At 38.9% G+C, this 26179-nt stretch overlaps 1 protein-coding gene and 1 long non-coding RNA gene across 6 annotated transcripts in view; one reads left to right on the top strand and one right to left on the bottom strand.

The window, feature by feature from the left end:
- Positions 1-26179, bottom strand: part of ADGRV1 (adhesion G protein-coupled receptor V1) — a 285841-nt gene that overhangs the window by 86318 nt on the left and 173344 nt on the right. The window contains exon 86 of the mRNA XM_064439564.1: positions 746-862. Coding sequence (XP_064295634.1) covers positions 746-862 — 117 coding nt within the window. The remainder of the gene's footprint in view (positions 1-745; positions 863-26179) is intronic.
- LOC135310653 (uncharacterized) lies at positions 12148-26095 on the top strand. Of its 5 annotated transcripts, none has more exons than XR_010370743.1 (6): positions 12148-12657; positions 18782-18874; positions 20212-20813; positions 21889-21992; positions 24275-24493; positions 25598-26095. It is a non-coding gene; the product is annotated as an uncharacterized LOC135310653 (long non-coding RNA). The 5 variants fall into 5 exon arrangements; XR_010370745.1 differs by having other exon boundaries at positions 12149-12657; positions 24439-24493; XR_010370744.1 differs by lacking the exon at positions 24275-24493 and having other exon boundaries at positions 12153-12657; positions 20212-20552; positions 20650-20813.

Genomic DNA, 26179 nt, shown 5'->3' with positions numbered 1-26179 from the left:
AGAGGAAACAGCCTCAAGCTGCACGAGGGGAGGTTTAGATTGGATATTAGGAAAAATTTCTTCACCAAAAGGGCTGTCAAGCACTGGAACAGGCTGCCCAGGGAAGCAGTGGAGTCACCATCCCTGGGGGAGAAGACGTGGCACTTCAGGACATGGTTTAGTGGTGGACTTGGCAGTGCTGGGTTAACAGTTGGCCTCGATGTTCTTAAGGACCTTTCCCTTACCTAAATGATTCTATGATTCTATTACTATATGAAACTTGTGGCAATATTTATGAATGTATATACTCCTTATTTTATTGCAAACTTATGAAGGTATGTTTGTCATATTATACAAGTCGAATGAGTAAAAGCTATTGACTCAGAAAATATAGTGTAGTTTACACTTATATTTCACCTGTAAGAGAGTGTTTCAAAAGACCAAATAAGAGATGCTTAGAAAAGCCGTTAACTCTGATAAAAATAATTTTTCAGTGTTTTGAGACAGTAACTTCTACAAGATAAAGTGAGATGTGGAAAGCCTTACACAGTTATAATGGATATTATTGGCAAAAGTCTTTATAGTTTGAATATTTACCCTTGGAGCTGTGACACTGTAGGTTTAATAAAGACCATCTAATGTTTTGCCACTCTAGTAGCATTGAATTGCAGAGATACATATACTAGGATATAACCGAAATACAGTCTAAGTATCCATTACTTTCACAGAGGCTTGGGGAGAGGGTGAAAAGGACTGAGAGACCTACCTGAATCAGCATCCAGCTGAACTGGCAGAGGTAAAGGTAATGGGTAACAGATGCAAGGGCAGAGCAGCTTTCCTCTGAAAGATGTTGGCTCATGTAAGCAGAGGCCAGAAATGAAATCTGCAGGGGAAAAATTAATATAATCATATTGGCATCACACATTATTAATTTAATAATAATAACAAAAAAATCAGTTTGGAAGTAAAATTTACACTCGCTGTTCCAGAGACTCAGGAGAGATAAGTTCGACATTTAATATTCACCCAAAAACAGTGAACCTTTAACACTGTCAGCCACAAGATTAGCTTTAAACTTTTTGCAGACAATCTAATATCCATTACAACCACATCTGAAAAGACTTTAGACAGACTGAATATTTATTGTTTAATATTATTCCACACAATAACTGCCATGCAACATTAGAGACCGGTTTTGTAACTGAGGGTGGAGATTTTCCTCCATAAAATAAAAAGAGACGCTATCTTCTGATTTCAGTAAGGCCAGAAATTTTATATACTAACAAACTCAAGAGGCATTTACTGTCTTCGGACTGTCAGACACGTAGCATTATTATACTCCATCACATAATATAGCAATACTGGACAAAAGGGATTAAGCATTTCTTCTTCTAATTTCACATTCACAAGGCAGATATAAGGGTTTTTTTCCATGACATGCCAAATGTCAGAGGACTGTGCACTGGCTGGATAAGTAGCCTATGTATTGTCTAAGCAACAAAGGTATTCCAACCCTGACTGCAATGAATGCTGCTAAACAATTTCAATATAGTGTTTAAAATTAAAACACAACTCAGAAGCTTTCAGCTCTGTCTTCTGTGAATTTCTTTACAGACGAAATCATTCTACAAGCAGTTCTTTATTAAAGAATTTAAGTATTCATATAAAGAAAGGCTCAATTTACTTATTGAACACCTGCAATAACTGATGGTTTTTCCTTTCCTTTACAAGGAATACTACTATTATGACCAACAGCCCATTGACTTGTTAGTAATTGCAATTTGTGGACTGTACAGACTGATTTTATGTATTTCTAAAATCAGGAGATGAGATGGGGAAGGAATTAAAGTATACCAAATGATTTGGCATACACCTGGAGTTTGTATTTACAAAAAATTAAATGTATGGTATTGGATAACTCTTAACACACTCCCTTTACTATAAAACCACCCTTATAAAGGCAGGGTCTGTATACTGACAGATAGACAGTGTCATCTCATGATGAAATGGAAGAATAAGGATGAGCAACTGGACAACATCTGGACTAAAACCAATTGTAAGATGCATTTCATTATCTAAAGGAAAAAACATACTTTTAGTGCTTTATGTGTGGTTCTTCAGTCTTCTGCTGGGAAGTGGAATCTAACCATGGCCACATAACCAGTCAGTTATTAAGAGGTTAACACACAGCCTAATATAGACTGCTATTTGCCAAATTCTGATGCTGCTAAAACAAATGCCATTGTCCGGAGTGGGTTAAACACAATTGAAATATGTGTGCAATGGCTGCCTTCCATTAGGGATAAACACAAGAAATGTTTGTGTAAACAAACAACCCCATCGCACCAGTTAGCTCAAACAGTACCAGCAGTACTTTTCCTAAAACTTGGAGCAAATGCTTCTACTTACGACAAGCAAAATACAAGACACATCTAGGTGGAGAGGCTTTACCACCTTTTTACCACCTTTTTTTCACTGAAGGCGTGTGTATATGTTAAGGATAGACTGTTAGACTACATATAGAGACAAAGAAGGGATGAAAACACAAAAGCAGACTGATGGGAACATGTTTTTAGCATCTTCTGGACTGAATGTTGGCTTGAAAGCATTTTGCATCTGTAATCAAAGAAACTATAATTTCTAGCCTGTTCCTGTGTTTCAAGAAAAATATTTTTTTGTATATTAAAAAGGAGAAGTATCTTGCTATGTCAACAGTTTTCCAACCAAAACAATGTGAATAGTCCAAATATTTGCTAAAATTTTGTACTATTCATGGACACCGACTTTTGTTGAAGAAGTAAAACAGCAATATGGCTGAAGTAATCACTCAGCTAAGAATTCACTGTAATAACACTAGTTTTTTAGATTAAAAAAATGCTGAAAAGGTAAAAGAGGCAAAGAAAGATTTCTACATTATTTTCATGTAATTCTTACCTTGCATCTTGGGCAGAAGATACAAATACGAATTGGATTATAACACAAACAAATGGCAGACCATATTTTGAAATGTTGGGAGAGGAAACTGTAGTTCAGCTATGCTGTTCTGACAAACACTGGCTACTTTGGCACTTACAGCTTAAAATGCAATTTAGCAGGAACACATGGAGCACAGACCACTGATCAGACCTTTCCCCCGTATTATCTGAGGCAGTTAGGGAAATGTACAAAAAAATCACCTTCCAAATAAATTGTTCCTTAGGCCTAACTGCCTCACATCTTCTGCACTTCACTTAGTTTTTAACTGTAGTGGGCAATCTTTTTGCAGTAATGAACCTATTACTTTAATAAGCAAAATATGTACCATCTGTTGTAATAACTCGTTCCCATTTGGAACAATAAAAGTGTATATTGGATGTGTTCCTTTTGATACCAATTGTTCAGGGCTCTTTTTACAGAGATCGTATGATTTTAAACACCCCTTTTCAAACAATCTTTGTAACCCACTATTTGGTTCTATGCCGAGATTATAGCATAACGCTTCTTCCTGGTACTTGTCAAGGTGATCACGCTTGACCCGAAATGATTTAACTAAGGGATAACAAGCAGGCTGCTACTTTCACTAACTTGTGTTCAGTGCCACATTCAAAATTACAGTGATAGCATATCACTCACAAGTCTCCTCTTGACAAAATGAAAAAATAAAAGTTAAAAATTAAAAGACGATAAATCAATGCACTTCTGTTAAAGAGCAGGAAGATCTTTCACAAGGTTCCCATCTGACAGTCACTTACCCAGTGGATTAATCAAAGGATACTGCAATTCCTTTGTAACTCTAAGACAATTACCTATCAACTACTTGAAGGAAATTAGCACCTGGGTATACAACCTAAGTTATCAACACTAAACTATAAATGAATAAAACCAGATGATTTACAAAACTATACATTCCTCTGTGAAGAAAAGTAACTTTGTACCACTGTTTCCAAGCAGCAGGCTGTCTCAGAACATCACCCCTCTGCTAGTTAAGAGCCCTCTCCTAGTTTCCAGCCTGCACTTATTCATGGTCAATTTATATCTATTTTTTCTTCTGTTGGAAGCCTCTCAGGTTAAACAGGATTTCCTTCTCCTTGGGGTCTGCACTATAATGAATTCACGGAAAGCAGTAGTATTCTCCCTCAGGCTTCATTTTTCAAGGTTAAATAAGCCAACCACTGCACCAGGCAGTACTCTGTAGAGATGCCTAAGCTGGGCTGGACCAGCAAAAGTAGTTTAGTTCCATAAATACAACATCTGCTTGGATCAATTTACCTTGTTTCTCACGTAACCCTATGTATTGTGCTGTGAAATGTACGCTTACACGTGTGAAGTCTGTCCTTGTGCAAACATCTTTGCAGATCGCATGCCAGTATCAACTTCCTTCTCCATACTGGTGCCACTTTGATTCTGTCCTTCGTGAAAACAAGTACTCAGGGCTGGATGGAGAAGGTCTGCAGAGGTCTCACAAGATTCTCATCCAAGAGTTTTCTTATCTGCCTATATACCACACAAATGCTTTTTCTGATATACACTAGTACCTTGGTGATCATCTGGTACACACAGTTATTCCTCTCGTCTCCAACTGGCTACCTCTTGCTACAGAGTTGAAGTTTGCTGTTAGCCTACAAGTTACGACTTTTCTCCTTGTTCTAGGAAATATCCCTGTATTTCACACCTCAGTCTTCAAAGCTATTCACATCTCTCTACACGTACCCCACTACCACTTCGTAGTGTCAGTGCTTCTCTGCTTTCTGCCATCAGTGCATTTTGCCTGGGCACCTTATTTTCTGTTCCACAAACCAGTCCTTTAGGATCAGTGAAATACCTCTCTTCATTCGCCACACTCTCATAGCTGTCTTTTCCCGTTAGTCTATCTCTTCCCACATCTAAGTTCTTGGGACTAATCCTCCTCCATTATTATTTTAATAATCATTTGACATATCATGTATTTTACTGCATTTATCTGGACAAAGAAAACCGTCAGACTACTCTGACACACTCCAAGTATAAACACATGGGAGTCTTATTCTCCGCTTCATTTAGCACTATGTCTTTTCACAGTTTTTTTCTAAACCCGTACATACATGCTTCCGAGACTGAATTAATGGGCCTGCAGTTGCCAAGATTATTTTTTTTACTACATCTTACTTTTAATATATTATCTTCCAGTCACTTCAGCCCTCTGAAGCAAAGGGTTTGTTAAAAGCACTTGCTGCAAGACCTGCAAAGTATCATGCCACCATTTTCAAAGTTAGGAATAGGGATCTTTTTGTTCCAACCTGTAAATGCACCTATGCTTTGGGTTCTCCTTCTGCCTCAGTAGCCACAACTTTCACTCCATGCTACTAACTCTATTCACCGCCTTGCCTTTATCCCAATGGTGATCTTTAACATCACTATCTTCTCTGAAAATGTGAAGATTTTGTTTGTTTTGGGTCAGACTTAATATATTTACATTTTCTGCCTCACTGCAAATTTTTACCAGAAATTTTACATTATTCTCTCTTCATATTTATATATATATATAATTATTAAAAATCCACACAGAAAGATTACACTATTGTCAACCAAACCAATGTACATGGCATATTCATTAGTGCCAACTATTGTGATCAACCAAACGTGCATGGCTTATTCATTGACGCCAACTGTAGATGAAGTGTGGAAATCAATCAACTTTCTAAGAATAAAAGAATATATTAAAATCTAAGTGCAGAAATAGCAGAGCTAAACTTGGCCTTGCTACAGAAATTTACAGAGAAAACAATAAGTTTGAGTGAGAGCTGCGTTTCGGAGACTGTATGAAAGAGAAAAAGGAAAGTCCAGACGACTGAAGCAATTCCATACCAATCAGGTAAGCAGCAGCCAACTGAGGAGTAGGTTGGTGGAATCCTAAATAAGAAGTATGCATAAAGAATAAATAAGTGGAATACAGAATAGCAGTAATTACAACTTGCCATGGTAAGCTGAAGTGCTACCATATGATGGACTTTAAAATGAGGATACAGCATGACACACAGAAACGAATCTTCTCTCTCCTTCTAACCAAAAGGTGGAAGTACTGAATGTCTTCTTCACCTCTGTTTTTTCTAGCAAGACCAGCCTTCAGGAATCCCAGGACCCAGAGACCAGGAGCAAGAAAGATGTACCCTTGGTGGGAAAGGATCAAGTCTGAGAAAAGTTAGGCAAACTGGACCATGGCGCCTGATGGGATGCACCTAAGAGTGCTGAGGGAGCTGGCAGACATCACTGTGAGGCCACTCTTGGTAACCTTCAACAAATCATGGTGACTAGAAGTAGTGCTCAAATACTGGAGGAAAGCAAATGTCACCTGCACCTTCAAGAAAGGCAAGGAGGACCTGGGCAACTACAGGTTGGTCAGCCTCACCTCCATTCATGGGAAGGTGAGGGAGCAGCTAATCATGGAAACCATCTGCAGGCACATTATGGATTAGGAAATAATCAGAAGTAGTGAACGTAGCTTCACTGAGGGGAAGTCACACTTGACCAACTTGATGAACTTCTATGATGAAGCATCTGGCTTGGTAGTTGAGGGGAGAGCAGTGGATATTGTCTACCTGAGCTTCAGTAAGGCCTTTCACACTGTCCCCCATAAGACAGATGAGGTGTTGATTTATGGGCTGGATATGCAGACAGTGAGGCGAGTTGAAAACTGGCCATGTCCAGATGGTTGTGATAAGTGGCGCAAAGTCTAGTTGGAGGCCAGTGACTAGTGGTGTACCACAGGGGTCAACACTGGGTCCTGTCCTGCTTAACATCTTCATTAATGACCTCAGTGATGGGGCAGAGTGTACCCTCAGCACATTTACAGATGATGCCAGGCTGGGAGGAGTGGCTAATACACCAGAGGGTTGTGTGCCATCCAGAAGGACCTAGACAGGCTGGAGAGACTGTCGGACAGGAAGTTCATCAAGTTCAACAAGGGGAAGTACAAAGTCCCGCACCTGAGAAGCAACAAGCCCAGGTACCAACACATGCTGGTGGTTACCCAGCTGGACAGCAGCTTAGAACTAGAAATACCAACATAGAAAGCAGGGCAGAAAAGGCCCTGAACATGAGCCAGCACTGTGCCCTTGGATAATGGCATCCTGCGCTGAATTAGGAGGAGTGCTGCCACCAGGTTGAGGGAGATGATCTTTCCCCTCTGCTCAATACTGGTGAGGTCACACTTGGAGTACGGTGTCCAGTTCTAGGCTCCCCAATAAGAGACATGGACATACTGGAAAGAGTCCAGCAAAGGGCCATGAAGATGACTAAGGGATGGAGCAACTCTCCTCTGAGGAGAGGCTGAAAGAGCTGGGACTGTTCAGCCTGGAGAAGAAAAGGGTCATGTGGGGGTCTTTTTAATGTCTATAAATACCTGAAGGGAAGGTGCAAAGAGAACAGAGCCAGCTGGTGGTTTCAGTGGTGCCCAGTGACAGGACAAGAGGCAATGGGAACACACTGAAACACAGGAGGCTGCATCTGAACATCAGGAAATACTTCTTCACTGTGAGGGTGACTGAGCACTGGCACAGGTTGCCCGGAGAGGTCATGGAGTCTCCGTCCTCAGAGATATTAAAAAATGATCTAGACACAGTCCTGGGCAACCAGCTCTATGTGTCCCTGCTTGAGCAGGAGCTTTGGACAAGGTGACCTGCAGAGGTCCCTTCCAAGTTCAACCATTCTGTGATTCTGTGGTAAGAGTAATGACCTTAGCTGTATACATCAGACCACAGTGGAAAGAGTCAGGTTTTGGACAATTAGCATATGTACAAAACTCACATATTATTTACAGCATAATATACTTTTTCATCAGTGTATGATCAAATCCAGGATTATGCATGGGAAAATTTACCGCTGGGTGAAGTTGTGAGTGCCTTCAAAGAAACTTAAAGATCTTTCTTTCTCTTTGCTTTTATGCCGGGCATGACATCATACGGTATGGAATATCCCTTTGGTCAGTTGGAGTCACCCTCTTGCCCACCCTCAGTCTACTGGCCTTTGGGCAGTGACAGGAGGGAGGTTGGAGAGACAGCCCTGATGCTGTGTGAGTCCTGCTCAGCAGCAGCCAAAATATCAGTGCTTTATGAACACTGTTCTAGATAAAAATACAAAGCACAGCACTACGAGGGCTGCCATGGGGAAGGTTACCTCCATCCCAGTCCAGACACAGTACACAAGGAACCACATACATTTGCAGCAGTACCCACTATGAACTGGGCAGTGCACATTTTCATGAATTTTACCAAACAGGTAGCTTTGTTCTTCTGCATTTAATATTTCAGGAGTGATAAAAGCCAATGATTCCAAACAGACATCCAAAATATCAGCATTTCTACTGACTTCTGGATTTAAGACCGCATCTTATCTTCCACCAACTGTTTTGAACATTTTTGGAAAGTACTGTATTGAAATGGCTAACATTGTGGTATCCCTTCAGAACTGCAGTGAAATTGATGAATTTGGAATACTTTGATGAAAGAATATTCCTTTTTTTACTATTTGAGAATTTTTTAATTCATTTTTGTGGCAAATCACATCACATTATATCTCATACCCTCGTCAGAGAATATGCAATACCCAATGATGAAGGCAGGAGTGTTTTCTCTTAAAATCCATAGGTAATTGATTTACCATGTTCCCCTCAACATGAACCAGTCTGCCTTAAGATTCTGTCCCAAATTTTCAGCCTGACAATACACTAAATACTGAAAAATTTACTTTACAAAGACCTAAGCATAGCTGATGTGATAGTAGCTACAGAACTCCATCAGAGATACTAGAAAACAGAAACTTTCAGCACCGATATTGCAAATGTTCAGTTAAACCCCCTAAGTAAAATAAAGGGTAAAAGTAAAGTAATAAAGCAGTAAAGTATTATCAAGACTTGATCTATAATTTTAAGAACTGCAGAAATATTTTCACGTGGGAAGAACAAATCTGAGGCTAATAACCTTTCCTTTGTATTGTAAGAAGTGCTGAAAAGGCAACATGCTGGGCTGGGTGGAGCAGAAGGAAAGAGAGCACCGTGCTACGCTCTAGAGAAATAGCTGCGGAGAAGGTTAACCCCAGCGGATATAAAAGCACCAAGGAGCAGAACAACACGCGTTCAGCTCTGGAAGAGTGCGCAGAGCTGGGGCCTGCCACATCTGCGGGCTCAGAACAGTTTCACTTTCTGATCGGAGCAGGAAGAACCCCTGCCTCCTGTAGCGGAGAAGAACGGGGAGACACCCGCAGACCAAGCGGCAGCTCCTCCAGAGCATTTTGGACTATGCCAGTGAAGAACATGTCAGTATACTTCTGTCACGTTTTTTTGCAGTTTCTGTAAATTCCTGTTTCACAGTAGGAACTCACAGAGCTTTCGACGTGGTGTCCCTCTCGACAGAAATGTCTTAATATATGTCTTAGGGGAGTGGATCCTAACAGTGTTGATTTCTTCTCGTGTTAAATAAATATTTTCTCCTTTATCAATTTTATTATGTTCTTTTAATAATTCAAAATTCATCTCTTTGTTCCACTTAGGAAAAGAGTGTCTTCCTTATAGAGCTTCTTTTCATGCGTTTCCATTAAAAAAGAAAATCAAACAAAGAGCCCAACCACATGCTATCTGTCATTATACCAACCCAATCTCTAAAGAGGAGTAGTATCAAAGGCATAATTTACAGTGCTGTTCCTTTGATGGACTTAATTGCAATGAAAATAAACACACTAAAACTCCCATGTCCTCACCAAACTGCTCTCTTCTGCTTTGAATTTACTTTATATGGGTAAAAAAAAGGGGTTCCCTCCTTGAACACAGGGACGCTGCTTAATAATAGAGCATATGAATCATACTTTTTGTTACTGCTTGGTCGGTCAGGACAGCACTGATGTAAGCCAAGTGTTCTTCTTGTGTTTTGTGCTCTGATATTAAACACCAGGACAAAAATACCAACAAAGGATGTACAAAAAAAAAATGCAGAGATCTATGGACTCTAGCAAAAATTCTATGTCACTCATTCTGGAAAAAGTAACAATACAACACACAGCATGTTTTACTGCACAGAGGAAAAGGTTATATAATTTAGAAGATTCAAAACAGTGTTTAACTGGGTCAAAAGAAAAGTTCAATAACTAACTTTTCATTTCATATTTATGCTGTATTAATGGTGCTAAAATAAGCAGTTAAAGTTCCTTTGTGAATTTATACACACGCTAAACAACTTCACTGGCCACTAAATTTGTTCAGAAATTACTGTCATTCAGAGGGGTGATTTATAACTGACACCAGAAAAAAAACAATGCATGTGGGTTTAGCTTTATTTCTGGCTTCAGTTAAGTCAGTGTACATATATATTAAAAAATAAGTAAGTACCTTATGAACAGCAACTCCAAAGTCTTAGTGTATAATTTGCACGTGCTGTGTATCTAAGAGATATTTTTTGGGTTTACGAATTATTTGCTTAAAGTATGTTGATTATATATCACTGTAAACTAGCACTTTATAAAATCCCAAACAGCTAACTAAAAGAAAATCACTTAAAATACTGATGGTATTAGTAGTGATCAGACATCAGCGACCGTACATTACACATTCCCTTCCCCCAGCTGAGCAGGATAGCAGACGGTTTCATGGTGAGTGCAGCCCCTGACCCTTCACTTCCCATTTTTAGGCTCAGGGACTTTTTTTGCTTCTCCGAGCAAGGCGGCAGGCCATTTGGGGGTGCAGGATGCAGGGCAGGAGGGGGTGAGGCACCGTGACGCGCAGCGCAGCCCTGCCCGTGCAGCAGAAGGCAGCTGTTGGGGAAAGGCTGGGGTAGCTGGCACCCTCCACATAACGACCCTGACACAAGTACGCAGGCTCTCCTCTAAAACAGTTTCTCCTCTGTTCCAATTGTGCTGTCCCTTACAAAGAATGTGTCAAGTGACACTCATCGAGAAGTTATACTTGATTTTTTTTTTTATTTGTAAATAAGGAAAAACAAGGACTTACAAGCTCTTAGCAGTTCCTAATCCACTTAGTTTTATATACAGATTCAGAACAACGTATCTGGCACAGTACCCTACAAAGACAGTTCCTATTATCACCTCCATTTAGATCTGTGACAAAGATGCACATTGCTTTGCCACTCATTACAGAACATGAGCCAGACCTCCTGCAGTCCCCCTGCAAGGTCCTCAATAACACAACGCTTTTGCTACAATGATGCAAATAGAAGCTGAAAAAACCCTCTTTTTAAAACCATCAAAAACATATCTACAGTCTTTTCCAGTTTCAAGTGCCCAGACACAGCTCAGGGCAGTCTGAATATGCTGATTTGGCAGGTCCAAACCAAGCTGTTCTGATGGATGTCGACTTTCTGTGGTCGGACCTGCCTTGTATTGTTTTTTATCTAGAATGTGAGATTAGACCTGGAGGAGATCTGCCATGACAGATTAATTGGCTCTAGAAGCTTCTCAAGTGGGATCTGTATAACCATGACAGGGGTAATATCAGGTAAAACTGTTAATAAAGTGACTTTTAATTTCCTCCATTTGTGGATATAGTCTTTCTTAAAGTTCAGGTGTAAGTTTCCTTACCAATAAGTGTAAACAGATTTGACATCATGACCTCTAAACTGAATTTAGGACTCTATCGAGGGTCAGAGATATGTGATGTTGGGTAAGTAAAATTACTGTAAGAGAAACACATCTGTTAACTGACGCTTTATGTAATTAGTTAGAAATGGTCAATGCCCCAAGCCTGTCAGTGTTTAAGAGGCATTTGGACAATGCGCTTAAAAGGATGCTTTAACTATTGGTCAGCCCTGAAGCGATCAGGCAGTTGGAGCAGATGATTGTTGTAGGTCCTTTCCAACTGGAACTATTCTACTTTTTCTATTCTGTTCTTGAAACAACCTGAAGATGAGAAAGATAAAATCAGTTCCCAGAGTCTAGATGCTGGAAGGAGTAATCTGCTGCTCTCCTTCCACCTGCATGCCCAGAGGAGATTTCCCCCCTGTAGGAATCACAACACAGGGTAGGGCAGACACACCATCAATTGGAGTCTGGATACCATCAGGGTGTCTCCTTGGTTAATATTTTAAGTATGCTAGCAGAGGCCTCCCATGCTCCTCTATATGGCTAGCCGACTGTGAAGGATAATTATTTACCTATCTTCTTAAAAAAGAAATAGCCAAGACATAATTACAGACACACAGTGTCTTCTGGGTTCACCATGCTTCAGCAGCACACCTCTGTGTAGAGATTAGTCCCCTGATACTGGTCTGGAGATCATCCTGAGGGCCTTTTCCTTTTCTCCTTCAGTTAAAATGCGCTAGGTTAAGCAAAGACCTCCTAGTTAAACTGTTAGTGATAATCTGAGTCATGTTTACAGAATAAGTGGCTGTGTACTCAAAAAGCGGGTAGACTAAAAATGTAAACTCTAGGAGAAAGCTGGTGATGGAAAACGGTTATGCTTTTCACCAGTACCTCTTTTGGTAGAGTGCATGCTGCCTATGGTCTTATGAAAAAACAAAGGTTTACACGTAGAAAGCAAGATCTTTGCAAGACTATGGGATCTGTCTTAATTTATTGGCTGGAAGAGCTATTCTAGGATGAAGTTTGGTGTGATGTGAAAGAACATCTAATTGAAGCAATTCAAGTCTTGCCAGAAGCTTTTAACACATAAAGAGAAATTTACTGAAAACAAACCAAGCATTCTTCAACAAGGGCTAACAGGTAAGTTCCCTAGTGCTACTGTTATTTGTAACATATGATATCAAATAAATGCTGGCCTTATTTAAATATTTGTGGCAATTTTCATCCAGATCCTTTCTAAATACAGCCTAGAGAATGATCTGTTCAGTGATCAGTATCGTCTATTGTGATGTAGGTATCTTCAACTACTGCCTTCTCAGTGCAAAACGCTCCATAATTACGGAGCAGAATAAGAACATTTGCCTCCCTAACAATAATAGAACACAAAACCTTTGGATTTTGTTGTGTTAATGGAAAGATTGACTTTTGAACCCACAATAATCAATGTGAATTAGTAAATAGTATAGGCTATAACAAGCAGTAAAGATTTAAGATTATTCCACCTGAAGACAGGACCTTTCAGACACCTATAATAAAACTACCACAAGCATGCCAGCTGGCATAGGTTATTAAATAGCATTAAATAATCTCTTAGTAGTCTTAGTTTATCTATTCTGTACAGGCTCACCTCATCTAGAAACAAGTGGGGAAAGGAACTGGGTCACTAGTGCTTTGAGCAATAAATTAGATTAAGAACAGATAAACAAAGAAAAATGCATTAAATATGCCAAAAAGATAAGAATCCTAGAACCGTGACTATCCTAAAGCAGTAACGTAGATTAGGTATTGAGTACAAATTTTAGTAGACAAACAGTATTGTAAAAATAAGTTCCAGAGTGTGGTTCATGTATTTATAGAAATTAGTTGTATGCTGCTGCCATGGACTTTGTTCAGGGGTACAGACTGAATTGCTTTTTCAAACTCAAACATAGAACCTTCCTTATCTAACCAGTATCTGCACTCTGAGGTTCTGCCAACATGTGAAAAAGAACTGCAGAGAAAGTAACTTATTCCTAAAATAACTGTTATTCTGATGGTCTTAATGCAAAAATGATTTAAAATAAACTGATGTTTATTCTGGCATAGAGCACCTGGATATGAAACTAGCCTGAAAAATTACTCTGTAATGTCTACTTCACTATTTTGATATTTAGTGACTAGAAATTCTGGTGAGCACTTGGGAATACAACGTTTTCTGAAATAGTTTCTCATGAATAATGAGAATGCAGAACACAACTTTTTGATCTGAAGTAAGCGGGCTTACAGATAGTAGTGAAAGGCCAGACTTAGCAAAATTTCTAGAAATAAAAAGGCATTCCAGTTTAATTCTTTAAAATGACCTCTCAGATGTTATTAAAGGGACTCCACTAAAACAGTAATGTAGACATAGATTTTTGCATTTAAAAAAATAACTAAATACTGTCTGTATTTTACCTAGTAAGTTAGACAGCCATGCCCAAGGCTGGGCTATGTAGGCTTATATGGTCTAATGCCTGTTTCTTGGTCAGGATCTCCTATGGAATACTAAAAGAATTTGAGCACACAGTTCTACACTGTCATTTAGTCAGCTGCTTTTTGCATATTTCTGTCTTAATTACTCACAATTTGAAACATTAGTTTGGTAAACTAGCACCAGGGGACCCTGGGAATGAAGCACTTAAACATATTCCATGCTTTGGGCACCATTTCTATCCTACTTATTATCACACTTATTAGCTTCAAATTTCTAATGCACATTTATGGAACATCAAAATGAGTTTGTTAAGTTGAGAACGGCTGTCCCTTTATTCGTAGTAGAAACAGAAAGGAGGTTTGCTTTCTACATTTTAAATTCACCAGCTGTACGCAGCTTCAGGACTCTTTTATGATTACTGGGCATCAGTAGGGAGGCTCCAGTTATGGTTCCCACCTGATTGCAGAGATCAGACGTTGCATGTGAGAAAGCCTGCATGGGGCAGTCAAGACAACTTCAGGGAAACCAGATTTGAGCCCAAAGTTTTGTGTTTTTTTTTTAAAAAAAAAACACCTCCCTGAAACAAGCTATTATGTGATAAATTGAAAATTATTCCTGTTTTCTCAAGTATCACTTACCTGTTATTCCAAAAGATGAACTTCTGGCCTTGACACAGATTCCGCTTACTGTGACAGCAAGAAGGAATAAAGCCACTGAAGGGAGGAGGGGACAAGATGGATACTAATTACAAGATGGAGAGTGAACGAGACTCCTGATCTCCAAGCCTTGCTTTATTTTTTCCCCTGTAAAGGCTTACACCATGCCACTTTTGTCACCTGTTTCTATCAGCTCATCTCAAAGCAACACAGGTGGCATTCAAACACCCCGAAGGTCTGTGCTGCTTCCCGAGACAGAACCGGCCGCCTGGCACGGCGAGCGAGGCCGGTGCGCCTGTGGTCACACGAGATGGTTCAGCGGCGGGTCCCAGTGGGGTTGTTCTGCCAGACGGGGATGAGTTGCCTCTCCCAGCAAGTCTGTCCCCCTCCCCAGCACCTCCTCTCCCAGGGTTTTGCTCCCAGCAGCGGTGGCTCTGGCTCTCGGCAGCTCCTCTGATTAACACGATAGCTGCCAGATAATGCAGGACACCCTTTGATAAAAAGGTCACGACCAAAGGCCAAACGGCAGCCTTTTTTAATGCAAATACTTCAAACTAGTTTATTTTAGTAGTAACATTAGTTATTTATAAATTCTTCCAGCTTTAGTAGTGAAGAAGCACTACCCTCAGACACTTACATTTAATCCATTGAAACCGCATTTAATAATTCTAATTACGTGATCCACTGACCCTACCTTGCAAGAAAAACAAAGCCCATTCCTAACAGGGTGGTAATTTTAGAACCATCTTCTGTTTCATTGCGTCAGACTGAAACCAGAAAAAGTAACTGGAAACATTTCAAATTAATTTCCAAATGAACCTCCGTGCACAAAAATTGATCTTAGACAAGGAAGTATTTCACAAGTGATTAATAAGCCATGGATTTTTTAGACTCCAAAATAATGTGTGCTACTGTACCTAACTTCTACTGTTTCCTTACTGAACATTAAGGAAAGCTTGTCATATGTAATGACCATGCCTTATTGTTTTTAGTGATAGTAAAACTGATTCCCAGACCATTCCATGTACCACTAGCTGACTGACAAAACAAGCTGCAAGAATAGAAAAGCTTCTCTGACTTTGCAGGCTATAAACTGTATAATGCAGTGCAAAGGAGAATTCTCTTCAAATAATAACTCCGATGCAGCATTCAGAGTCACAAGCATAAATATCCATGGCTTAAAAATTTTTTCTAGGATCGTTTTAAGCACTGAATATGCTCCTGCCACTCATAGCACAGAGACCAATTTTTGCTTGATAGGACAGTGTCAAACATCTTCAGATCTAAGTTCTTTAAAAAGAGCTATTTGTGAGCTGATAGCCGCCTAGCCCAGTTCACATTCCTTCCCTGAGGTGACTGCAGCTCCTCTGCAGCTCTGTTGCTGTAAAACTGAGCTGTTTACGTTTAGCAGGCCCAAAATGATGAATATTTCTCATGGATGTGTGGTAATCCTGCAGGCAAAAAAAGCTGAGACAGAAAACAGAGTTCTGAAAACCAGCTTTGAAGAGCATACGCTTAAATCACATACGCAAGGAAAACAGGCCGAGCAGAATGGCTTTGTGTATGGGTGCATATACAAGAAAGCAAACGCCCTGTCTACTTAACTGATACTTCTAAGGCAATTAATCACCCCATTTACTTTCAAGATGTGAACAAAAGCACTTTTTCTATAGCCTCCTTTTTTTTTTTTCTAGGAGCATGGTATTATCCTCCTATCTTTTATTGCAACACAAGACAAACACAAAGAATGTTTGTCTTAAACAGTCACACATCTCAAACCTGCCTCCTTTTAGAGATCGTTTCTGCATTTAGTCTCAACATTTTGCTTGTTCCTACAGAAACAGGGATGTTTTTGCTGTGACCAAGTGCTTCAAACACTTCCTATGCTCGACCATACTAATAATAGCAAATGCTCTCCTCAGACCCCTCCCATGTGTTAAATTAATCAACACTAGAAGGTCAAACATGCATAAAGTAGCTTATGCACATTAATTTGTTAACTGAAGTGACCTCATCACCACATGTTTTGCTTTTCTGTTTCTTCTTAATGTGTTCACGTAGCCAATTACTATCACTGAAATAACTTCTGAACTCCAAACTTGCGTTGATTCCACGCCACTTCCATACTGCATTTGTGGATGACCTTGCTTGTATTCGCTTCTCGACAGCAAAGCAAAACTGAATTTGCCATTTGAATGAAAATAACTTGATTTCCTTAATCTCATCTGTGCAGGTACCGTCCTGCCTCTCCCCCCCCGCCCCCCCTCTTCCCATTCTCCTACCCACCTCCAAAGGGTGTGTCTAAAAATAGCTCATAAGGTTGTCCCCAAGCCCCTTGGGGCAGCGAGGACAGACCTTCTGCCATTAGCCATGTCGCATAAGATCAGCTTTAGTTTGTATTGTATCTTGCAACAGGTGTGATTTCTGCCTTATGCTTTAAGACAGCCGAATATGAGCTAGCTCCAGATCAAAAGCTGTATAGTTTGGCTAACACTGTGTAGTACTTGAGAAAATAACTCTTGCTGAGAGGCTGAGTCCCATATTAGCTTGAACACAAAGCAACTCTAACTGCAGCTAAACAGTTTTTGTTCAGAGCTGGCCTGAGTCCAGCTTGAAGCACGAGAAGTGTACACTTATGTCTGCCAGGAAAGGACTACACAGGCATACTCTTGCTGAATAAAATGTCACTGGATAAGATTAAGTTCATAAGATTTTTTTTTTTTTTTTTTTTTGCATTCACAGCCACTTAGAAGGGAGTTCAGGGAAAGTTATTGGGCAAAAAAGTAGGGTTCTCCTAAAATTTTCCAGCAACTGCAGGCTGCCATGATGGCCCCTTTGGGCCGTTGGCAACTCACAAAATTTACAGTGAAGCAAAGCCATTTGGTGAGGTAGTAAATTTGTCCAAATCACCCAATTAGTAAAAAAATACAGAAGTTGAGGGACTCAAGCCCCTTCTTCAGCTCTTCATCACTAAAAGTGTTTGCATATTAGATGACTTACCTAAATTTCTCCAACTGCGCTAGCTGCTGTAATAAAGGGTATTATCTTGTCCTACAAATTTTGCTGTAAACAAACCGCAGCTACGCAGTATTACTACATGAATCAAAATATAATTTAACATATCTTGAAGAACATGTAAATCTCTGCGCTTTTTTTTTGACTGGATGTAAGCATAGAGCATGAAAACACAGAATGAGGCAAATGGGTTAAAAGCCCAGGTGTGCAGCCTATGCCAGACCCAGATCCCTCACTGCAGGTTTAACTCTGATTCCCTGATTCGCATACAGGCAGTAGCCAGCCTCAGAATCTTATCTGGAAGCAGTGTGAATGTAATTGAAAAATGTAAGTTCTACTTTTCAATACATGTTGTTACCCATTTCAACCATTTTTTTGTTACAAAGTATAATATAGGAAAAAATGGGATTCTTTTCCTATGTTTTACTGCGTTTTTGAGTCTTGAGTGCTGATGTAAAACCCAAAGGTTACAAAAATTAGTATTTATGCAGAAAAAATGAGCCCAAAATTCTGTTAATACTTTTTTCTCTCCAAATTCTCAAACCTGTTTACTTAATATTTCATTTGCTGGTATGTGTAGCATATTGCAGATATTGATGAGTGCTCAAAATAGAGCATTAATTTAAAACACTTCAGAGATTGCAATACAGGATTCTCTTTCATTCCCTCCTTAGGTAAATTAATTGTAAAGAAAGTCCACGTAGAATAGCTATGAAAACCCCACATGAATGAATTTTAAGTAACGTCAGCCTTCTGATCATCCAGATTGGAGCGTGGGTGAAGACTGCCCCTCAGTGGGCATGTCTGTTCAGTGTGAAAGTGAAAGTCATCTAATTAAGTGGAAATCCCCCATCATCATATGTGTTCTAGTAGTTATGTCACTGTCTAAATTAAACAGATCTGGATGGAGATTGCCATCAAGTGTTTCCCTAGAAATGCAGCAATTCACGTGATTTACTGTACTTTTGTGTGCTGCTATGCTTATCATCACTAGAACTCCTATAGTGGAAATAGAGGCCTTTCCTGGAATAAAAAGGACTTTTTTTTTTTCCAGGTGCACACATTAAAAGTGACCTGTTCTTCACAGTAAAATCTACTTTCACTAATTTTATAACTTCTGCTGTTTTTTTATTTTTTTCAGAAAAGCTGGATATCAACAGGGTTCTTGACAAAGGTCCCAAACTTATCATTACACCAGCAGTATCAACTCATTCTCCTCTGACCAAGACCATGGGTAAATAGCACTGCTCTGCTCTCAAAAACCCTAACTTGCACCAAATCTCTTTAAAAGAGTATTAAAGAATATTTGCTTTGACCAGGAAGTATAAAACTAAAATAAAAAAAAAATACACCCCTCAGGAATTAACATTTAAATGAGAAACAGGAGGCCATCACTTCTGTAATATTCTGATGATAGTGACTATATGAAAACAAAAGACAATGCTGAAGAGATTACTATCAGCTATGTAAAGATCAAGCAACTGTTTATTATCTTTGGTAGTATATTCTAATACTTGACAGAGCAATATATTTTATTTCCTCTAGAAGTAAGCAGTTCAACAGTAACGCCATTAAGCTGAGATGGAAATTAGTACATTCTTATAAATATGTTGGAATTTGTCTTGTGTTCATTTTTGCCTATGAATTTTGATTTTTATTTATCATAATTCTATTACACTAACCTCTATCTCTGTTCCAGAAGTGTAGAGACATGCAAACTTTCATTATATTATCTTCAATCTCATAAAACTTCTAATTCTCAGGAAGCAATTTTGCAAATATTTACCTACATTCAAAGTGGCTTTTGTTTTTCATTACATTTAAACAACACGGCAGAACACACGGAGGAAAACCAATACTGCTGTTTGCTTTGGGCCCTCACTAAATGATGCAGGAAGAAAGGGTTGGCACAGAGGCAGGGGAGAGGAAGAGGCATTAAGAAAAAGGTTAAGGGTGAAGTAAATTTGCAGAGGATCAGGAGAACGTTAAATTGAGAGTTTGCATTGCAGCACTTTTAGAAAGTCTGAATCAGAGCATAGGTGAAAAAGAAAAGTCATGTTTTACACCCCTCAGGAAGAGAAAATCTTCGAAGCCCACCTGTTCTCTTGAAGGCCAGCTATTTCTAGGCTCAAGTCTTGTGACTATGAGACACACCTTTGAAATGGAGGTTGCTTATGTTCTTTGCACAGGACTGACATAACCAGTTTATGAACTGGCATCTCCAAAGAGGTTAGCAAGCCACAAAACTTGGAGAAGAACATATTTTTAGCGTGCACTTGCATTAGGACACAGTGAAATCTCAAGCTTTATGCTCAAAGAGCAATTGAACAGGTTTCTATTTCTTTTATTCTTCTAAAACCTCTTTCCTCTAGGCCTGAACTGACCATAAACAAAGGAATTCATCCATACTGGTGAGGCATGAGGCACAGGGGAAGCTGACTTGAAAATGAGTATTCTTTGGCTTCGCCTTTTTTCTACCTTTTCCCACCATCTTCCCTGGCTTAAAGTTCTGTATTTACTTCCTGATATCCAGCCTAACTCTCAAAATATTTTATTAAAAATTATCTTTAGGAATGGAAGCAAGATACACAGAAGAATAAAAACACCAGCTGGAAATACAGGAAGGCACTAAAAAGAAACAACCCAGAAGCAACTTCAAATGACACAGATGATTAATATTATCCATGTTTTGAGGAACCACACAAAGAACCACACCTTGCCCTTAAAAACTAAGACAGTACTCAGAACCATTGCATGTAAAGAGTTAATATTTTGGAGTTGTGACAGTTACTTTTCTTGTCTAAATTAACCCAGGACAGAGTTTATTGTTAAACTGACTATCCTCTAATAGACAAAGCATGTTTGTAATGCGACAGAGGGTCCAAAAATGTGTTGCATCTTAGTTAAAAAAGGTAATGGACCTTTTTCCCCAAAAAAACATTATTAATTAATTATTAGTTGAGTGATAAGTTAAGGTTTAATTCCTAATATGTTTTTCCACTGTGGCAGAATAATGTTGCAGGACAGCCAAGTAAAAACATAGCCCTGCTGATTGCAGTGAGTCTGCACTTGGCGCCTATGCTCACTAGAGACATGTCAGTCTTCCTATGTTGAGGTTGGAGGTTGTTTTTATTTGAGAATCTTCAGTGCTTTCTGTGGGAATGAACTGCCAGGTATCAGCCAAATTAAAATACTCTCCACTTGTCTTAAAATATTTCTGCCATATAATCAGACAGCTGTGTAATTAAACGTATTTTAAACTTTAAGTATAGGAGTGATATCACTAGCCTTATCCAGCCAGTATGTTTAAATGTTTTTCACGTTATTCGCATCACTACAGAGAATTAATTCACGGCTGCAGGCTGGCTTGTCAGTTTTGAGCCGGTGTAATGGATCTGTCACAAACACCACCATACAAATACCTTACATGCTTTTAACGAGAATGTTCCTTTCCTTTCCTTTTGAATTTTAATACCCTTTTATTTGTGATTTAAGGCAAGAAAAAGTTACAATGACCAATTACAAAGGACTTTGGTGCCATTTGCAAGCAGAAGGTGGAAGTGACAAAATGATTGCTAGGAGACAGCACTTACGAGAGCGGGCACCAGGTCTCAGTAGGTGGTGCTGTGGGTAGAAAAGACTACTCTGGCTGTCAGCCACAGACTGATATTCATTCATAGACAAAGAGATTCAAAATAGCTTTTATAGGTGATTGGTATAAACTCAAATATCTGAAGTATATAAGCAGGAGGAGAGGAAAAAGTATGTGTTCTACTGCACTATCCTCCATTTCTCCCAGTGATGAAACTGAAATGAAGGCGGCATTAAAAAAATGGACTAAGTGCCAGAAAAATATTTTTGCAATAGAATATGTGAGAAGTCAGTATGAGATCATGGACATATTAGTGCTGACAATTTTAGTATTAGATGGCTAGTAAGTGTGACTTTCAAAGCAATCACTCCTACAAATTCAATGCACTGTTTGAGATAGACAAAACTTGGGCTTTTGCTGCCTGAACATGCAGGCATTATGGTCAGAGAAAAACTCTCCCCTCCCATGCACAGGCATGTTTTCCTGATGTGCACTGAATACAGGTATCAAATTAGGAAGTGAAATGGTATCAGCAAATGGCGTCATCAGTGCATCCCACCTACAAATTCAGCTATGCATGAAATTCCAGAAAAGATTTGCATGAAAGTATTAGTTTATAAAGACACTATGACTTTGAGTGTGGCTTTTTCTTACAGATTTACAAAACATAACCCATAGCTCTGCTGCCTTTTACACCAGCCCATATAGACAGTAGATTCCTGATCACCATTCCTGCTCTGATCAGTGCTTTCTACTGCAGGTAAGAAACGGCCACCACTCACTGAAAAACAGAGTTATTTGGTGTGACAGTGAGCACACCCTACTCAGTTCTGACCTCTGTGGAACTGTGTGACCTGCAAATAAGTCTTAAATTGTGTATGTTCAACAAAACTCCACTTCATCCCTGCATTTATCCTAGTAAGTCATAACTGTTCTTTTTGTTTTTTTAAGAAGGGAAAAGTGTAAGAGCTCCTCCTGAATCCAGCATTAACTAAATATTCACAGTTTCTAATTATTATATGTGGAGTTGATATGCAGAAATGTTTTTCAGGGTAATCTGAAAACAATATTCATCGTTTTGTACATTCTCACATTGGCATTTAATTTGCTTGGAGACAGGAGACTATGGCTGTTCCACCATGAACTATCTCAAGTCTTCATTACTCAAGTTGAAAATATGATTAGTTCTTACGATACATAAATTTATTGAAGTAGTTGGTATTTTGGGAGAGGTTTTTTCATTCCAGCATACATAATAGAAAAACACGAGGCTACTTCCAAAATTCTGTTTGTGAACATAAAAAAATGCTCCTTAATTTCCTCCTCCCCTTTTTGCCCCCTTTTCTTCCTCTGAATAACGGGAAAGCTACCAATGGAATCACTGGAACCAATCTTGCCTGTTTCTGTTCCAGCTGCTAACAAAAAGGAAAAGTCTTCTTTCCTGCGGAAAAAGGATTGAAGCTTCTGGCTCCAGTGTAATTGTTTATGGCTCCCTGAGGGGTTCAACTACTCACTTCACTCTTTTGTAAATTTATACGTTGAAACAAAAGGAGATATTTATATGTAACCATGGTATGTTTTTAGCACTGCACGGGCTACTATAGGAAGAACCTTTCTGACTTTATGGTTTCAACCCCTTTCTCCAGGGAGAGATTTTTCAGGAAAATAATTCATTGTTTGAGTGGAGGTTAATGGCATTGTTAATTTATAGAAGGGCATCAATAGTTTAAGAGCTTTTTACTTACACTGGTCAATCAGTAACGGATAACCCATGTTATGAGGGGGAACTGTATAAGTGATTAATTCCAAATCTCACATAAACTTCTAAGTAGCGCATGGAAAATTACAAAGTGCCTGTCCTGTGCTAAGAATTTAGCATCCTATCTACCACGGAAAAATCTAGGAAAATGCACAAGAAAATGAGAGAGGGCTCTGCAGACAGGCAGAATTTTGAGCACTTTCAAGTAAACTATTCTGAGAAACATAAAAAATAATAATTATGTTTACATTTACGTATATTAAATTTAAAAGTGGCTACTATTATTTAAGGCACTTTGTTTAAACATTAACATCTTAACCTAACAATGAATATATAGCATCAGTTTAAGAACAGACAGGGAGAGTACTGCTTACCCAAACACCGATCCCAAATAACCCTTCATAGACTTGAATTGCAGCAAGTTACTCTCAGGCAGTGGAACTGCTTTTTAACAGAAGATTTAACAGAGAATTTGAGCTTTTGTCAATGGGAAGCTCTTCATGGGATTACAAAATTCGTAGACAAAGGTTAGATTTTTACTAAGACTATGCTTATGTTTTGATTCTTCACATACCGAAGTAGTCAGACCACTGGTCTTGCACTGACCTAGGTTTGAATCTCTGCCGCATCCTAATGTAAAGACTCAGAGAAGAGTAAGGATGCTTCTCTGCCTCTCACTTTATCCACCTACAACATACAGATTTCAAATATTTTTTAAACACTTTGCAATGGGCTGTGAAAAAAATTATATATAAGCATTACATGCTTTTGCTGTGCTTATTTTTGAAATCCATCTGTCACTGGAAAGACAGAAGGCAAGTTGTCATGCTTGAGCCACGCAGCTGCTTTTCAGACCTCTACTGACCTAAGGCTAAGAAGATTAATAAGTAATACCATAATTATGAATGGTGGTTAAACAGCAATCTAGATTCCAAAGCCAAAATATACAGTTCTCTTTCATGTATATAAACTTGCCCCAAATTAAACAAACTAGCTTCAAAGGTCTACAAGACCAGAACTGAACTCTGTCACCTTTGCAGGCCACTTTATTTGAGAACACTGTCCTTGATGTGTTAAAGTTCACTGGGCTACATTCACACTGTTTGTTATTAAACATTAAATCTGATTCTGTGGAAAAAAATATTCTTTTTCTGGAATGTTACACCCTGTGCCACGAGCTTACAATTTACAGCTCCACTGACACCGTTTGAAACGTCAGCCTATAAAAAGACTTAGCATAGTATTTTCTAGTGGTGTTTTCACTTCTGTTTTTCCTACCATAGCAATCAGAAGACATCAGGGCCCTTCCACACTGGCAGGTTTTCATCTGCCAAGCTTAGCTTCGTCATATTATTTGACTCAGGAGACACCCAGCTGGCTGAAACGTTTTATGCCAACACATATGATCATTTTTGGCCTAGAGGAGTTTTGACTGTTTTTACTATAGGCCCCTGGACATCACTGCAAGAAGCCTACGCTGACACTCCAATATCAACAAAAAGGTATTAATATCATGACCGCTAAGAGACAATAATGTTAAATTGCAGCAGAGGCTACTTGTGGAAGCTTTACTTGTAGAAGACGTGGTAAATGAGCCAAAATGTCCTGATACGCTTCTGGAACTACTTATTGTATAGCACCTTCAGTTCACTCATTTTGAAGCTGCAAGCTATAGAGTAGGGATTGATAGGGGCAGGAGAAGGAATGGTCACACCTTACAAGGAAAGGATCTCGGAGACAAGGTAGAGAAGTGACACATTTTGGTGGCCAGAGTGTTACTGTCTTTGGTGCCCCTACCTTATGGGTCACCCTTGCTGAGAAATATCAGCAATCTGGAAAGCTCAAACATGGTTGCCTTGTTTCATTGCTGTTTGGCTCTCTACAACCTTGTAGAGTAAGGATGTTGAATAATTTTTTAAATTTTTCTTTTGCTATTATGAGAAAAGGAAGTACCTTAGCAAAACACCGCGTACATGATTTTTTAGTACATGATCTAAGCACACTAGGTAAACATCTGAGATCTTTCCATAAAGATTTTTCCTACAGAATTTGCCAACTCTAGATTTCCAATGGTTGGTCTAGATTGATAAAACAAAAAGTTTCAGTTCTACCCACTGGAAACTTTGACTGAAATTAAAATTTTGAGCACAAGATTTCTATTTTGGTATAACATCACCTGCCAGTGAGAAAATGATTAACCAAAATTCTTCCAAAGAGCCCTCCTGTAAACCTAGAAATGTCTTCTGGAGAAAATTAGGTTAACCTGATGTTATTCTGCAAAATGGTCATTCAAGGGCAACACAGTGGTTGTGTCACATATCTGACACAGAAGGTGTTGTGTCCTAATGGCTGTTTACACAGATGGATCTTTTTGAGCAGCTGGATTAAAATTATTGAACAACACAAGAAAAGGCAGAGTGAGCAGGAGCTCCTCCACCTAAAAATCTATGGTACTGTATTTTGGTTTGAGAAGTATATAAGTAAAAGTATAAGAAGTATATAAGCAAAATTGGATTTTATGTCCTTTGTTATTAAGCCAAAGATGCTAACTGCTGTCTCCTGCTTCTCCCAATGTTTTTTTGATAATTTCTCTCTTTCTCTACCAGGTTGACTCACAGAAAGATGTTCTCTTCCAAGAAAACACTCATATACGGTATCCTCTTCTGAGATTTAATCTCTGCTATTCCATTGCTGCAAATCTCTATTTCAGTGCTTTAGAATCTCTGTAATTTTCTATAGTTTTACCAATCCTGAATAAATGTATAACACAAGCAAACTCTTTGGCCATTTACACATAATAGAAAGACGTAACATTTATACTTAATAAAATTCAGCTTATGGAAGAGACACCTCCTTCTTTATACTGTTGTTTCATAGTTTTAACATTGTGAACAACCATCAAATTTATAATCATCTCTTCTAAAATCATACAAGTTTTTTGAGCATGGCCATAATTGCATTGAAAAATGAAGTCTGTTCAGACTCAGAAATATTTCATCCTTTCAAATTAACCTGGTAAATAAAAAAATTTTTCAAAATCCCTCCAGTTCTGCTTGTTTGTGTGAGCAAAGCAGGAAAGTACAATTTACTTCTTATTTATTGTTGCCCTTTGTATTCCTTTCTTCATATTCCTTTTGGGAACATAAGCCAGAATCACACAGGACATACATGTAAGGCAGCATCTCCCA

Source organism: Phalacrocorax carbo, chromosome Z, assembly GCF_963921805.1.
Source record: "Phalacrocorax carbo chromosome Z, bPhaCar2.1, whole genome shotgun sequence".
Classification (NCBI taxonomy): Eukaryota; Metazoa; Chordata; class Aves; order Suliformes; family Phalacrocoracidae; genus Phalacrocorax; species Phalacrocorax carbo.
The sequence above is the reverse complement of the archived record's forward strand: the minus strand, read 5'-3'. Positions and strand labels throughout refer to the sequence as shown.